The sequence below is a fragment of the Diorhabda sublineata genome, chromosome 1 (assembly GCF_026230105.1).
Source record: "Diorhabda sublineata isolate icDioSubl1.1 chromosome 1, icDioSubl1.1, whole genome shotgun sequence".
NCBI classification, from domain to species: Eukaryota; Metazoa; Arthropoda; class Insecta; order Coleoptera; family Chrysomelidae; genus Diorhabda; species Diorhabda sublineata.
The window spans coordinates 34,313,491-34,326,764 of record NC_079474.1 but is presented as its reverse complement, the minus strand read 5'-3'; the positions used below and the strand labels follow the sequence as shown (position 1 = coordinate 34,326,764).

The 13,274-nt window shown below is 32.5% G+C and overlaps 1 protein-coding gene across 4 annotated transcripts in view; it reads right to left on the bottom strand.

Moving 5' to 3' along the window:
• Window positions 1-222: 222 nt before the first annotated feature.
• The window catches only part of LOC130450425 (zinc finger protein rotund-like), a 177,817-nt gene continuing 164,765 nt past the window's right edge, over window positions 223-13,274 (bottom strand). For all 4 annotated transcript variants that reach the window (XM_056788813.1, XM_056788806.1, XM_056788801.1 and 1 more), the window contains 4 exons: window positions 9,482-9,717; window positions 5,345-5,634; window positions 4,236-4,436; window positions 223-4,171 (listed from right to left, as the gene is read on the bottom strand). In XM_056788813.1, the coding sequence (XP_056644791.1) occupies window positions 3,879-4,171; window positions 4,236-4,436; window positions 5,345-5,634; window positions 9,482-9,717 (1,020 nt within the window). In that variant the 3' untranslated portion in view covers window positions 223-3,878. The remainder of the gene's footprint in view (window positions 4,172-4,235; window positions 4,437-5,344; window positions 5,635-9,481; window positions 9,718-13,274) is intronic.

Genomic DNA, 13,274 nt, shown 5'->3' with positions numbered 1-13,274 from the left:
CGATAACTTTTATGTATATTCACGAATTGTTGAGAGTTTCTTTTTGATATTTGCATATTTAGAGTTAAAAAAATTATTTATATAGGAAATTAACTGTCCTGAGCATAATTATAAAATTACATAAATTTCCCAATTATTGTATTTATTTATTTTTTTTTTTCATTCAATTTGATAATAATTGAAAAGAAAAAACTCAAAGGAAAGTAAATCGAAACGAAAAAATAAATTAATAGTACTTTTTATTAATAAAGAACGTAACAAAAACCTTTTTTTCCTTCATAAATACATTTTTTTTATAATCACAAGCTCTAGAGCTTTTTTTGCGATATTGTACAATATAATAACATATATCAATAATATGTTAACATTTAAAAAAAGTAAAAAGATAATTCAACCCTATTTAGTAATTTAAAGCTTGATTTTAAACTTAAAATTAACAATTGTCGCGTTAACGTTAACATAACGCAGTTGGCAACAAGTTATATACAAAAAAAATCTCGAAATTTTTACATAATATCCCCTATACAACTTTTATATTTCAACGTATACATAAAATGAGCAAAATCAAATATTTTTGTTTTATACCACTAATAGACCAAGAATTTTCCACAAAAATTACAAAAAAAATCGCCATTAAACAGATAATAAATTAATCAAAAAATAAATTAATTTTAAGTCAATTTAAATAAAAATTCATTTGGATTCCAATAAATTACTTTGCAACAAATAATTTAAATAAAAAAAATCTCAGAAATATTGCCAAAAATGAAAAAATGAAACATCGTAGCGAAAAAAACTGATATACGGGGTGGATCAAAGAAAAAATAAATAAAACAAAAGAGGTATGAAAAATTGAACAAAACAGAGAAGAGAAAAGAACAACAGAAAAGGATCGAAGAAAGGTCAGAAAAAGTTGAGAAAAAAATGATTTAGTTTCAATACGGTTAATTATTTTTAATAAAATAATGAATCTGAGTGACTTTAATGATAATTGGCATTGAAATTAATTGGAAATCAAATGATATCATAAATAAAATAAATCATTTGTGATATTTGGTTGAAAATGTAGTAACGGAATGAAAATAAATCAATACTGACAAATTTGGTCTAAACATCAAAGAACGGCATTTTTTTTAAATACTTCAATACCGCCCTCATTTAATACTATATTTGCACCAAAAAATACTTAAATATATATGTAAATTCAAAATTTAAACATAATAATTCTGCTTCCCAAAAAAAAAATTTATTTATAAATGACGGAATTTAATTGTGGAATTACATTAATAAAAGAAAAATAAACACGTCGATGGAAAGAAAATTAAATAAAAAGTACTTTTTATAAATAGATATTGAGCTATGTTTTTTTTTTAATTTTGCGGACGAAAATTCAAATCATATACATAAAATTTAAATAAAAATATTTCTATAAAAAAAAACTTCGAATTCTAGTCCACAAAAAAACATAATTAACTACATTTGTCATCTGTACAACTTCGAAAAAATGAACTATTCAGAGAAAAACCCGTCCTCTAGAATATTTCGAAAAAAAAATAATATCTTGTACCCTTTTACATAAGTTACAGGGTGTGCCAAAACCAAAAAATAAAAAACTCGTATCCTAAAAACGTTGTTATTGTAATGATACACCCTGTATCACCAAGATTCCCAAGAAAGCAGTTTTTTTAAATACAACTAGTTTTCTTATAATACCAAAATATTACTTCGAATTTGAATTAATTTTATTTATAAATAAATAATAAATAAACTTTAAAGATTCTTAAATTTTTTTAGTCTTTATATACTTCAGATTTGATATTTTAACGAAAATAACGATTTTACATCTACAGATTGTCCCCACAGGTACCTAATTATACATAAAACTACAATGCAAAAATTTTTTGAATTAATTCCAAATTAGTTCAATTTAAATAACGTTTTGGAATTCAAAGTATGTTTCTAGTCTATTTTTATCAATCTTCTATTTCAAAATGGTTCGTTTGGTTTTTAGATGCTTCGAAAATAACGATTTTTGTTTTACAGATTGTCCCAAAACGTTATATATCCATAAAACTCTTCTAAGATCTATTGATCGACTTTCAGTTTTACAGATTGTCCCAAAAACTACTATATTTCATATACAGTTTAACCAAATTCAATTAGGATTCATAATTTTGTTTTTAAATCACTTTATATGTGATTTTCTAAACTTTTTGGAGTGTGTTTTCAACATTTTGTGATCATCAATTTATTCGTTGGGTTTTTATATGCTTCAAATTTGATTTTACGCTTAAAAAAACTGATTTTAGTTATACAGATTGTCCCAAAACATCTTCAATTTCAATTATAGTCAAACTAAATCCCCATAAAACCCTTTTTAGATCAGCTAATTATTTTTCAATTTCGATTTTTCCCAATATTGGAGGTTCTAAATGCGTTTGCGATTCACTTCCATCTTCCAAAAGATCCATTTGATCTTTAAGTGTTTGGAATTTGATATTACGGTTAAAAAACGATTTTTGCTTTACGGATTGTCCCAAAACGTTCTCAATATCAATTATAGTGTTACTAAATCATTAAAATCTCCATAAAACAATTTTTAGATCAGCTGATCAAGTTTCAATTTCGATTTTTCCAAATGTTTGAGGTTCTAAATGCGTTTCTAACATTTTGCGATTCACTTCCATCTTCTAAAAGATCCATTTGGTCTTTATGTGTTTGGATTTTGATATTACAGTTAAAAAAAAACAATTTTTGTTATACAGATTGTCCCAAAACGTCTTCAATTTCAACTATAGTGTAACTAAATTCATATAAATCCCCATAAAACCATCAGCTGATCGTGTCTCAATCTCAAACTAACAAAATGAATTTGGATTAATGAAAAATCGGCGAAAAACGATCGCGAATTGACCAAATATGAAAAAAATCAAGAATATAAAGAAAAATTGAATTTCAGAGGGGAGGAATACGAAAAAAAAAAGGATTTAAATCAATTATAATTATGTGAAACTATTCGAATTATTCGCAACTTGTTTGTGTCGTTAAAAATAATGAGTGATAATCAAATTTTTAACCGATTAAAAAAAATAATTTTTTTTTGATGAATCACATTTCAAAGGAATACCACTACAACGACATAAATTAAAAGTAATAAGTTGGTATTATCGCTGAAACATAAATTATAAAATGCACACGATTTCCAAGGAATTTGCGCTTCGAAAAGGCGTTTAACGCAGTCGAATATACATAATAGGGGGGACCAAACGAAACGAATTTTTTTTTTTTCGAATCTCGTACCAAAATATGTGAGTTTATGTTTTAAGAATCTTCTCCACATCGTAGGACAACAAAAATTTTTTAAGGATCACTCCGAATTTTTAAAAGTATCTAAAATCGTCAAAAATCGTTTTTTTTTACAAGAAAAATGATAAAAGATTCTGAAAATCTCAAGTCGAAATTTTAATATTTAAAAATCGTTCAAAATTTGTCGTGGAAACTTTGAAAATTTTGGGATTTTCAGGATTTTTTATCATTTTTCTTGTAGAATGAACTAGAAGAAAACGATTTTTAACGTTTTTTTGTTGTGCTACGATGTGGAGAAGACTCACATATTTTGATACGAGACTCGAAAAAAAAAAAAAAAAAATTTGGGTCGCCGTAATACCAAAACCGCTTTCTTTAATTGGACAAGGTACCGTATTTACCCCAGAAAACCAAATATCAACATACTAAAGCCAATTTAAATATTAAAAATTATTACGAGATCACGAGCCAGCACTGATCACTGATCACTCCTAGCCAACCTGTGTGTTCCGTTCGCAGATCAGCCATTTTGCAAAACCCCATCCACCTCAAATAACATCGATAACGTAAATTTATTTCTCTTTCCCTAAACCTAATATGGAATGTTCCATGAGCGAAGGGTTCGGTTGGTGAGCGTAATTCCTGATCTGGTGTAAACTGATCAGTTGATTGGGGAACCCGTTCGAAGGTTGGCTTTTCGGTATATCGAGGTTATTTTGTTTTTGGAAATTGAGAGCGTCGTAAATGTACGGTCTGTTCGGTGCTAGTTGATGGTGGTTGAGATTCAAATGACCCGACATCGAATTTATTGGCGTAAACGCCGAATTTGTGTTCGATTTCGATATGGACGTATCGTACGAATTACCTGCAAGATTTTATAATTAAAATATAAACATTCTAATTCTAAAATTTCGATTTCGACAACTCACTTAGATTGGTGTTTGGCGTACCGGGTGGCGCTGGTGGATTTTGTCCTAATTGTTGTCGTATTATTACCAAATCTTCGTTTTGTTCCATAATCTGTCGAGAGATGTCGTTCGGATATTCGTGCATGTTTTCCGCACTATCCGGACTTACTTTCGGCCAATACGGATGATCTAAACCTCGATGATTCAGTCCAGGGAAGAAATCTAATTTTTAGTATATAAAAAAATAACAATTTTATATCGATTTTTTCACGCGAACATATTAAAAGATAAAGCGTTCGACATAAAAACGATTCAATCAGAATAGAATACAAAATGATAACCGATATTTGCTTTCTCTCTTTATCAGCTGTTTATCCCATAACATGGGAACCAAATAATAACCGGAATAGGATTATTGTAGTACGAAACGTTAGATGGCGCAACTTATTACCAGTTTAGTATCTAGCTTGTTCTGTGTTTGCTTTTATGATCTGAACAACCAACCTGCAGCTGTTAAATCTTGTTTTCTACTCGCTAAAAATGCAGCCAAAACTGTTTTAATATTAAAATCAGCTTACAAAGATAACGCAATAAATGAAACTCAAAACTACGAGTAATTTGTAAGGTTTAAAATTGTCGATTGATACCAACTCATCAATTATCATTGAGTATTGGTTCAAAAAGGAACCGATTGAGCATCGAGGAGACTGTTTCTTCCGTAATGACAACGCGCGCACAGTTTTTGAGGTCAAAATGGAGCACCTTACAAAGATCAGGAAAAACTGAGTATCATGATAACAAGGTTTGAAATTGTCGAGCGTTAATACACATTTTCAACTATAGAAAACGACGAAAATGTTGAAAAAAATCGAGATTCTGTACTCATAAACAATTAATCAATTGTGATTGAGTAGCGGGTCAAAAAAAAATCGATTTGTACAGCCGCTCATATAGTTTTTGGGTCAAAAGAAAACTTTACTGACCTCACCGGATTTCGTATGACTTTTTTTTCCACAACAATGAAGAGATCAACAAAGAAACAATAAAGTAGATGTCAGATAAATGTAAAAAATGTTTTATAATAAAAAAATTTAATATTTTGAAAAAAAGAGGTTTAGCATAAAACTCACCCAAGCTAGGTCCGATCGGCGGCCTTTTATCTGTCCTTTCAGCATGCTTCTGCATATGTTTACTTAGATACGTTTCCTGCGTATAACTTTTGCCACAATATTGGCAAATGTGCGTCTTGAGGTGTTTGCTCTCCTTATGTTTAGGAATGTGTTCCAATAACGAGGGTTCGTCGCTAAAACATTTGTAGCACGAATTGCATTTGTAAGGTTTATCCGTCTGGTGGCACCTAGAATGCGACTGCAGGTTACTGAGTTGAGAAAACGCTTTCTGGCAACCAGGATGTCGACATCTGTAATTAAAAAGTAGAACAACAAGTATTTTTGAGAGTTTTCCCTCTTTGGAACCACTCGACAAGAAACAAGACAATCTACATCGTAAAAAGTTACGATCTTAGGCACCTGCAGGTATAATCAATGAATCCAGGGATCTGCCTTTGAGACAATAGTGACAGATTTCGAAATGAGGTTGCACTGGGCTAAAGAACATGAAAATTGGACGCATGACCACTGGAAAAGAGTTTTAAGAAGTAATGAATAAAGTTTGAGGTTTTTTTGGTCTATCAAAAAAGAGTAATTGTGCACAGGTTAAAGGTTTGTAGCACGAGTTGCATTTGTAATTATCCGTCTGGTGGCACCTAGAATGCGACTGCAGGTTACTGAGTTGAGAAAACGCTTTCTGGCAACCAGGATGTCGACATCTGTAATTAAAAAGTAGAACAACAAGTATTTTTGAGAGTTTTCCCTCTTTGGAACCACTCGACAAGAAACAAGACAATCAAGACAATCTACATCGTAAAAAGTTACGATCTTAGGCACCTGCAGGTATAAGCAGTGAATCCAGGGATCTGCCTTTGAGAGAATAGTGACAGATTTCGAAATGAGGTTGCACTGGGCTAAAGAACATGAAAATTGGACGCATGACCACTGGAAAAGAGTTTTAAGAAGTAATGAATAAAGTTTGAGGTTTTTTTGGTCTATCAAAAAAGAGTAATTGTGCACAGGTTAAAGGTTTGTAGCACGAGTTGCATTTGTAATTATCCGTCTGGTGGCACCTAGAATGCGACTGCAGGTTACTGAGTTGAGAAAACGCTTTCTGGCAACCAGGATGTCGACATCTGTAATTAAAAAGTAGAACAACAAGTATTTTTGAGAGTTTTCCCTCTTTGGAACCACTCGACAAGAAACAAGACAATCTACATGGTAAAAAGTTACGATCTTAGGCACCTGCAGGTATAATCAATGAATCCAGGGATCTGCCTTTGAGACAATAGTGACAGATTTCGAAATGAGGTTGCACTGGGCTTGAGAACATGAAAATTGGACGCATGACCACTGGAAAAGAGTTTTAAGAAGTAATGAATAAAGTTTGAGGTTTTTTTGGTCTATCAAAAAAGAGTAATTGTGCACAGGTTAAAGGTTTGTAGCACGAGTTGCAATTGTAATTATCCGTCTGGTGGCACCTAGAATGCGAGACTGCAGGTTACTGAGTTGAGAAAACGCTTTCTGGCAACCAGGATGTCGACATCTGTAATTAAAAAGTAGAACAACAAGTATTTTTGAGAGTTTTCCCTCTTTGGAACCACTCGACAAGAAACAAGACAATCTACATGGTAAAAAGTTACGATCTTAGGCACCTGCAGGTATAATCAATGAATCCAGGGATCTGCCTTTGAGACAATAGTGACAGATTTCGAAATGAGGTTGCACTGGGCTTGAGAACATGAAAATTGGACGCATGACCACTGGAAAAGAGTTTTAAGAAGTAATGAATAAAGTTTGAGGTTTTTTTGGTCTATCAAAAAAGAGTAATTGTGCACAGGTTAAAGGTTTGTAGCACGAGTTGCAATTGTAATTATCCGTCTGGTGGCACCTAGAATGCGAGACTGCAGGTTACTGAGTTGAGAAAACGCTTTCTGGCAACCAGGATGTCGACATCTGTAATTAAAAAGTAGAACAACAAGTATTTTTGAGAGTTTTCCCTCTTTGGAACCACTCGACAAGAAACAAGACAATCTACATCGTAAAAAGTTACGATCTTAGGCACCTGCAGGTATAATCAATGAATCCAGGGATCTGCCTTTGAGACAATAGTGACAGATTTCGAAATGAGGTTGCACTGGGCTTGAGAACATGAAAATTGGACGCATGACCACTGGAAAAGAGTTTTAAGAAGTAATGAATAAAGTTTGAGGTTTTTTTGGTCTATCAAAAAAGAGTAATTGTGCACAGGTTAAAGGTTTGTAGCACGAGTTGCAATTGTAATTATCCGTCTGGTGGCACCTAGAATGCGAGACTGCAGGTTACTGAGTTGAGAAAACGCTTTCTGGCAACCAGGATGTCGACATCTGTAATTAAAAAGTAGAACAACAAGTATTTTTGAGAGTTTTCCCTCTTTGGAACCACTCGACAAGAAACAAGACAATCTACATCGTAAAAAGTTACGATCTTAGGCACCTGCAGGTATAATCAATGAATCCAGGGATCTGCCTTTGAGACAATAGTGACAGATTTCGAAATGAGGTTGCACTGGGATTGAGAACATGAAAATTGGACGCATGACCACTGGAAAAGAGTTTTAAGAAGTAATGAATAAAGTTTGAGGTTTTTTTGGTCTATCAAAAAAGAGTAATTGTGCACAGGTTAAAGGTTTGTAGCACGAGTTGCAATTGTAATTATCCGTCTGGTGGCACCTAGAATGCGACTGCAGGTTACTGAGTTGAGAAAACGCTTTCTGGCAACCAGGATGTCGACATCTGTAATTAAAAAGTAGAACAACAAGTATTTTTGAGAGTTTTCCCTCTTTGGAACCACTCGACAAGAAACAAGACAATCTACATCGTAAAAAGTTACGATCTTAGGCACCTGCAGGTATAATCAATGAATCCAGGGATCTGCCTTTGAGACAATAGTGACAGATTTCGAAATGAGGTTGCACTGGGCTAAAGAACATGAAAATTGGACGCATGACCACTGGAAAAGAGTTTTAAGAAGTAATGAATAAAGTTTGAGGTTTTTTTGGTCTATCAAAAAAGAGTAATTGTGCACAGGTTAAAGGTTTGTAGCACGAGTTGCAATTGTAATTATCCGTCTGGTGGCACCTAGAATGCGAGACTGCAGGTTACTGAGTTGAGAAAACGCTTTCTGGCAACCAGGATGTCGACATCTGTAATTAAAAAGTAGAACAACAAGTATTTTTGAGAGTTTTCCCTCTTTGGAACCACTCGACAAGAAACAAGACAATCTACATCGTAAAAAGTTACGATCTTAGGCACCTGCAGGTATAATCAATGAATCCAGGGATCTGCCTTTGAGACAATAGTGACAGATTTCGAAATGAGGTTGCACTGGGCTTGAGAACATGAAAATTGGACGCATGACCACTGGAAAAGAGTTTTAAGAAGTAATGAATAAAGTTTGAGGTTTTTTAGGCTCGGTGATGGTATGAACGGAAGGTATCTAGAGATTTGATAAACATTGAAATGATTTTGAAGGTTATAAGAAAAAATATTAAACGAAAATGTATAATTAAATATTTTGTTTCTTCGATATTGAGTTTTTCGGTAATAATGCTGTCCGGTATTTTAGAAGCTTCTTGCAGTATAAAAGATATTTTTCTTTAATACGTGAATTCGATTTTAACGTTTTCTCTGTGTAAGTTTGCCCTTGAATGTTACATATATGAAATAATTATTTTTTTTGCCATTTAAATACGTAAAAGAGAAATATTTTGCATTGCAAGATCAAGGTCAGTAACGGGCAACAGTATATTTGAAAAAAAAAGTTTTGCTTTACTTGTTATTAAATAGATTCAATAATAATTTATTTAAATTAGAATTCCATCGTTGTCAGATGATTTACTAAATATTCTAAGTAATAAAAAAATCATATTTAAAACGAATGTTGACGTTAAAGTAGAAAAAATCAATTTTAATACGGGATGGGATCAAAAATAACGTACTTCATTTCTTGACGGTATCAATTGATTACACAAAAAAGTTATACGAGGGTAAACAGGAGGAAAAAAAAGAAAAATATGAATTAACGACAATATTTAAAACAAATTAAGAGGTAATATGAAAAAAAAAAATGATTATATTCATTGCTGCAACAGTGGAAATTGTTGAAAAATTCACTTACTTGTAAGGTTTGTCTCCTGTATGTGTACGGATGTGTTGTTGTAAGTGACTTAATTGTGTGAATTTCCTTTGGCATATCTCACACCTATACGGCTTAATACCTAAATGTATCCTAGTATGCTGGGATAGATAGGAACTATTGGCGAACGCTTTGCAACATTGTGAGCATTTGTACGGTTTGGCTTCGCGCATATGCGCCTGCGTGTGTAATTGGAGTTCCGCTTTCGAACCGAAAACCTGAAACAAAACGTAGATACCGATGAAACATTGTTTTGAGGGTCGTGGACAAAATATAGTCAATTACTCGCTATTTACCAGCTAAATAAGCTGGAAATTCAGTCGTCGTCGTCGAGCGGAATAGAAGGATTTTTCTACAAGCAATAATTATCCCGAATTTAGGTTTTTTGTCCCGAATTTTTGAAAAGGTTTTATACACCATAAAATTATGTCATTTTTTGACTTATTTCCGATATATCTTATACGTGGAGTATGCGATATATACCTTAGAATGCCGTCTACGATATATCCTGTATGTTAAGTATGTACGATTATTGCAAGCTGCGGTTAGGCGTGATAAAGGTCAATTTGCGTAACATATGTCATTATACGTTATTTGAATATTTTATTATTCTTGAGGTGATGAATTAATTGTATTACTATTACCATTTGGAAAAAGAAAACTGTATTTTCCTATCGATGCTGATGTACAATAGATGACGTGAAAACTAATTTCGAGATCGTCGTCAATATTATTTTATAATTATATTTTTTTTTTTCGAGAAATTTTTAAATCGAGATTAAATTGGATTCGATATCGAAGCGTTACGAATGAAACATTTTTGTTGTCATGATTTTGTCTCGCACGTACGCTTATGACACAATTTCGAAGAACCACAAGAAAACAAAACTAAAATAAAAAGCAGAGAAAAACGACGTAATGATTGGGTAAGGTCACACTGATTACTTTACACTTCGTTGCACACGTTTAAAATCAGCTTCCGAGCGTTCTCTATATACGTTAAAAACTTTGTTACAAGAAATTTAGATTGTTTAATAAATGTAGTATATTTAATACGACAGATAAACGGTAATGGAATGGAAAAAAAAACGATGGAATTAACTTATAAACGTAAAAACAATTATTTAAAATAATAAAGTTCCACTACAACAATCACAACGTTTCTTTTTCTTCATTTAAAGATATGACTTTCAACCACGACCATCGTCCATTCTATTAGCACGATCTTTTCATAGTCTTCTTCTGATTTTCTTAGCAAAATCTTGATCAATCAGTCCAACACTATGTTATGATCAATAACTACCCTTTTTATGTTTGTTTATAATAGTGCTAATTAGAGGTTACCTAACTGAGGAAACTTAGAAGGATTCTAAACGAACAAAGAAGTCTGAATACAAAACCAGAAGAACAATTTTAGGAGAAACCACCGAGCAACGAGCAGCAAGTTTCCAACCAAAAAGAATCCACAGAAGTAATCTTCCAAGTTTTTGATCGAATGAAAGAGACAAGATACACTAAACCGCGACAGGAAGTTTCAGGTGAAGGTTGCAACTATCGACGATGTTGTTAACATTTATATACAGCTGACATGCCAAAAACGAAAAACGCCATCACAGCACGACACCCCACGAGGTGCGTGAAGATGAAAAACATCATCGGAACATAAAAACCCATGACGCAGAAATTCTGTAGATAAAAAAGGTCTAATACCTAGGCGTCACGTTGGATTAAGGTCTCAGTTTCAACGAAAAAGGAAAAAGGAAAGGAAAATAATACCGATTATGACATAACGCCTCGCAAACTACAGGCCCAATTAAATATATCGTTGATACAAACATTGAATGTCCACTGGATTGTACCACATGGACGACAAGGCAGAAAAGATAGTCCAGGAGCTCATCCTCCGTTACCCATCAGGTTAATTCCAAATAAATTATTATTTTGACGAATTTGAACTTGTATTTTTTTCATTATTAATGTTAACCCTTTTTCGTTGATCAATATTCCTTTGATATTTAGTCTTCACTTGAAAATCAAAAAGAAAAAGAATGGAGGTTGCGATTTGAGTCGATTTTTTGGTATGGAGTGCTATAAATATGGAACTCTTGTATGGTTATGACATTATTGAAGGGAACGATAATACTGCGTTGGTTTAATCGTTTTAATAGTGTAAATATTATCAACCATTTTATAATATATATATTATTTATAGAAATCTTTTAATTTATAAACTATAACCTTATTTTCATTGCTTTCACTTATGACACAGCTAAAAGAATGAACTACATCAATGAACGAATTTAATCATATCTGTTAATCGTAATTATGATTATAAAAATTCATTTAAAACAAACCTTCCGTGATTATATACGAAGGAAGTTTAAGTTTTCCAATTAATTCGAAAAATACCTTTTCGTTTGTCACCTCTCAAAAAATCATATTATTTACGTAACTTTTCATCGTTTTTCTTTTAAATTGTTTAATATTTAATCAACAATCGAGATTCTTTCTCCTACACAACGTATTTCTACTGAGTGTTGTTAATTCGAATGCAATATATCGTGAGGAAAAAATAAAATAACCTTGATAGTTTTTAGCCCCGCATGCTTCGTAGTTACGTGTGCATATAGTAGATTCTCACCCGATTAAAATATTTTACAAATATAGTAAGAGATAATTAACAATTTATCGGGATCGTCACGCAAACCTAAACCGTCTGGCGGTATAAATACGAACAAAAATCAACTTAGAACTTTCGTATACCATTATTTATAAAAATATTTGATGATAATCCTCTTTGCAGCGCCATGTGACATTTCTGTTACAAATCGATGTACAGCACAAATAATATAGATGGTGTTAGTGTCGTGCGACAACATTTGTTTATTTATTTTCGTATAAAATCGGACCTGAAACTAGCTCAGAAAATGTGGTATTGCCCAACTAAACTATATACTTTAGAAACTAGGATTCGAGATGGTAAATTACCTACAGAAATTTACCAGGATGGTCCCAAAAATACCTGTCCTGACTTAGTTAATACAATCTTTTATTTGAAAGGCCTTATCCTAACAAATATAAAAGCTGAACTAGATTCTACTCTGGGTGAGACTGATCCTTCGTTATCAACAGTAAAATATCGAGCAGGACAGAGTAAAAACAATAAACATGTTTTTGAATTGGAAACATTTGAACAAACAACGACAACGTTGCAACTTTGTTCAAAAAGAAAATTTTGTTTACAAAGAATTCTAAAGAAACTGGTACATTATATCTTGAATTTTTGAAAAGTGTGTAGTTTTGATTTCAAATTGCTTTATCTCTTATCTATCGTACAAGTAATTTTGAATTTCGAAACACATTTCTTCAGCAGATTAGGGCAACTTGACGTGCTGCTGTCACTGACCTCACTTATCTTTAACATTCTTCAGCCGCTAATATTTGGAACATGATCAAAACTGCCGTTTTCAAAAGCGCGAATTAAAGAGTGTCTTTAGAAGCTAGACCTGAGATAATCCTCTTAAACATACCTGAGTAAAAGTCCAAGGATTAGACAGACCGAGACCTTAGAATTAGAAATGGAATGGAAAGAGCGTACAGAGGAAAACGTTGCCGAATTGCTTATACTTCTACAGCTTGTAGTAATTTTTATGAAAATTTGTACATGAGAAAGCTGTGGACAAGATGGATGCCGCATTTGTTCACAGTGGAACAAAAACAGCGCCGCGAAAATGTTTCATAACAGATCAGTCTAAAATCCAGTGTAATATTTGAG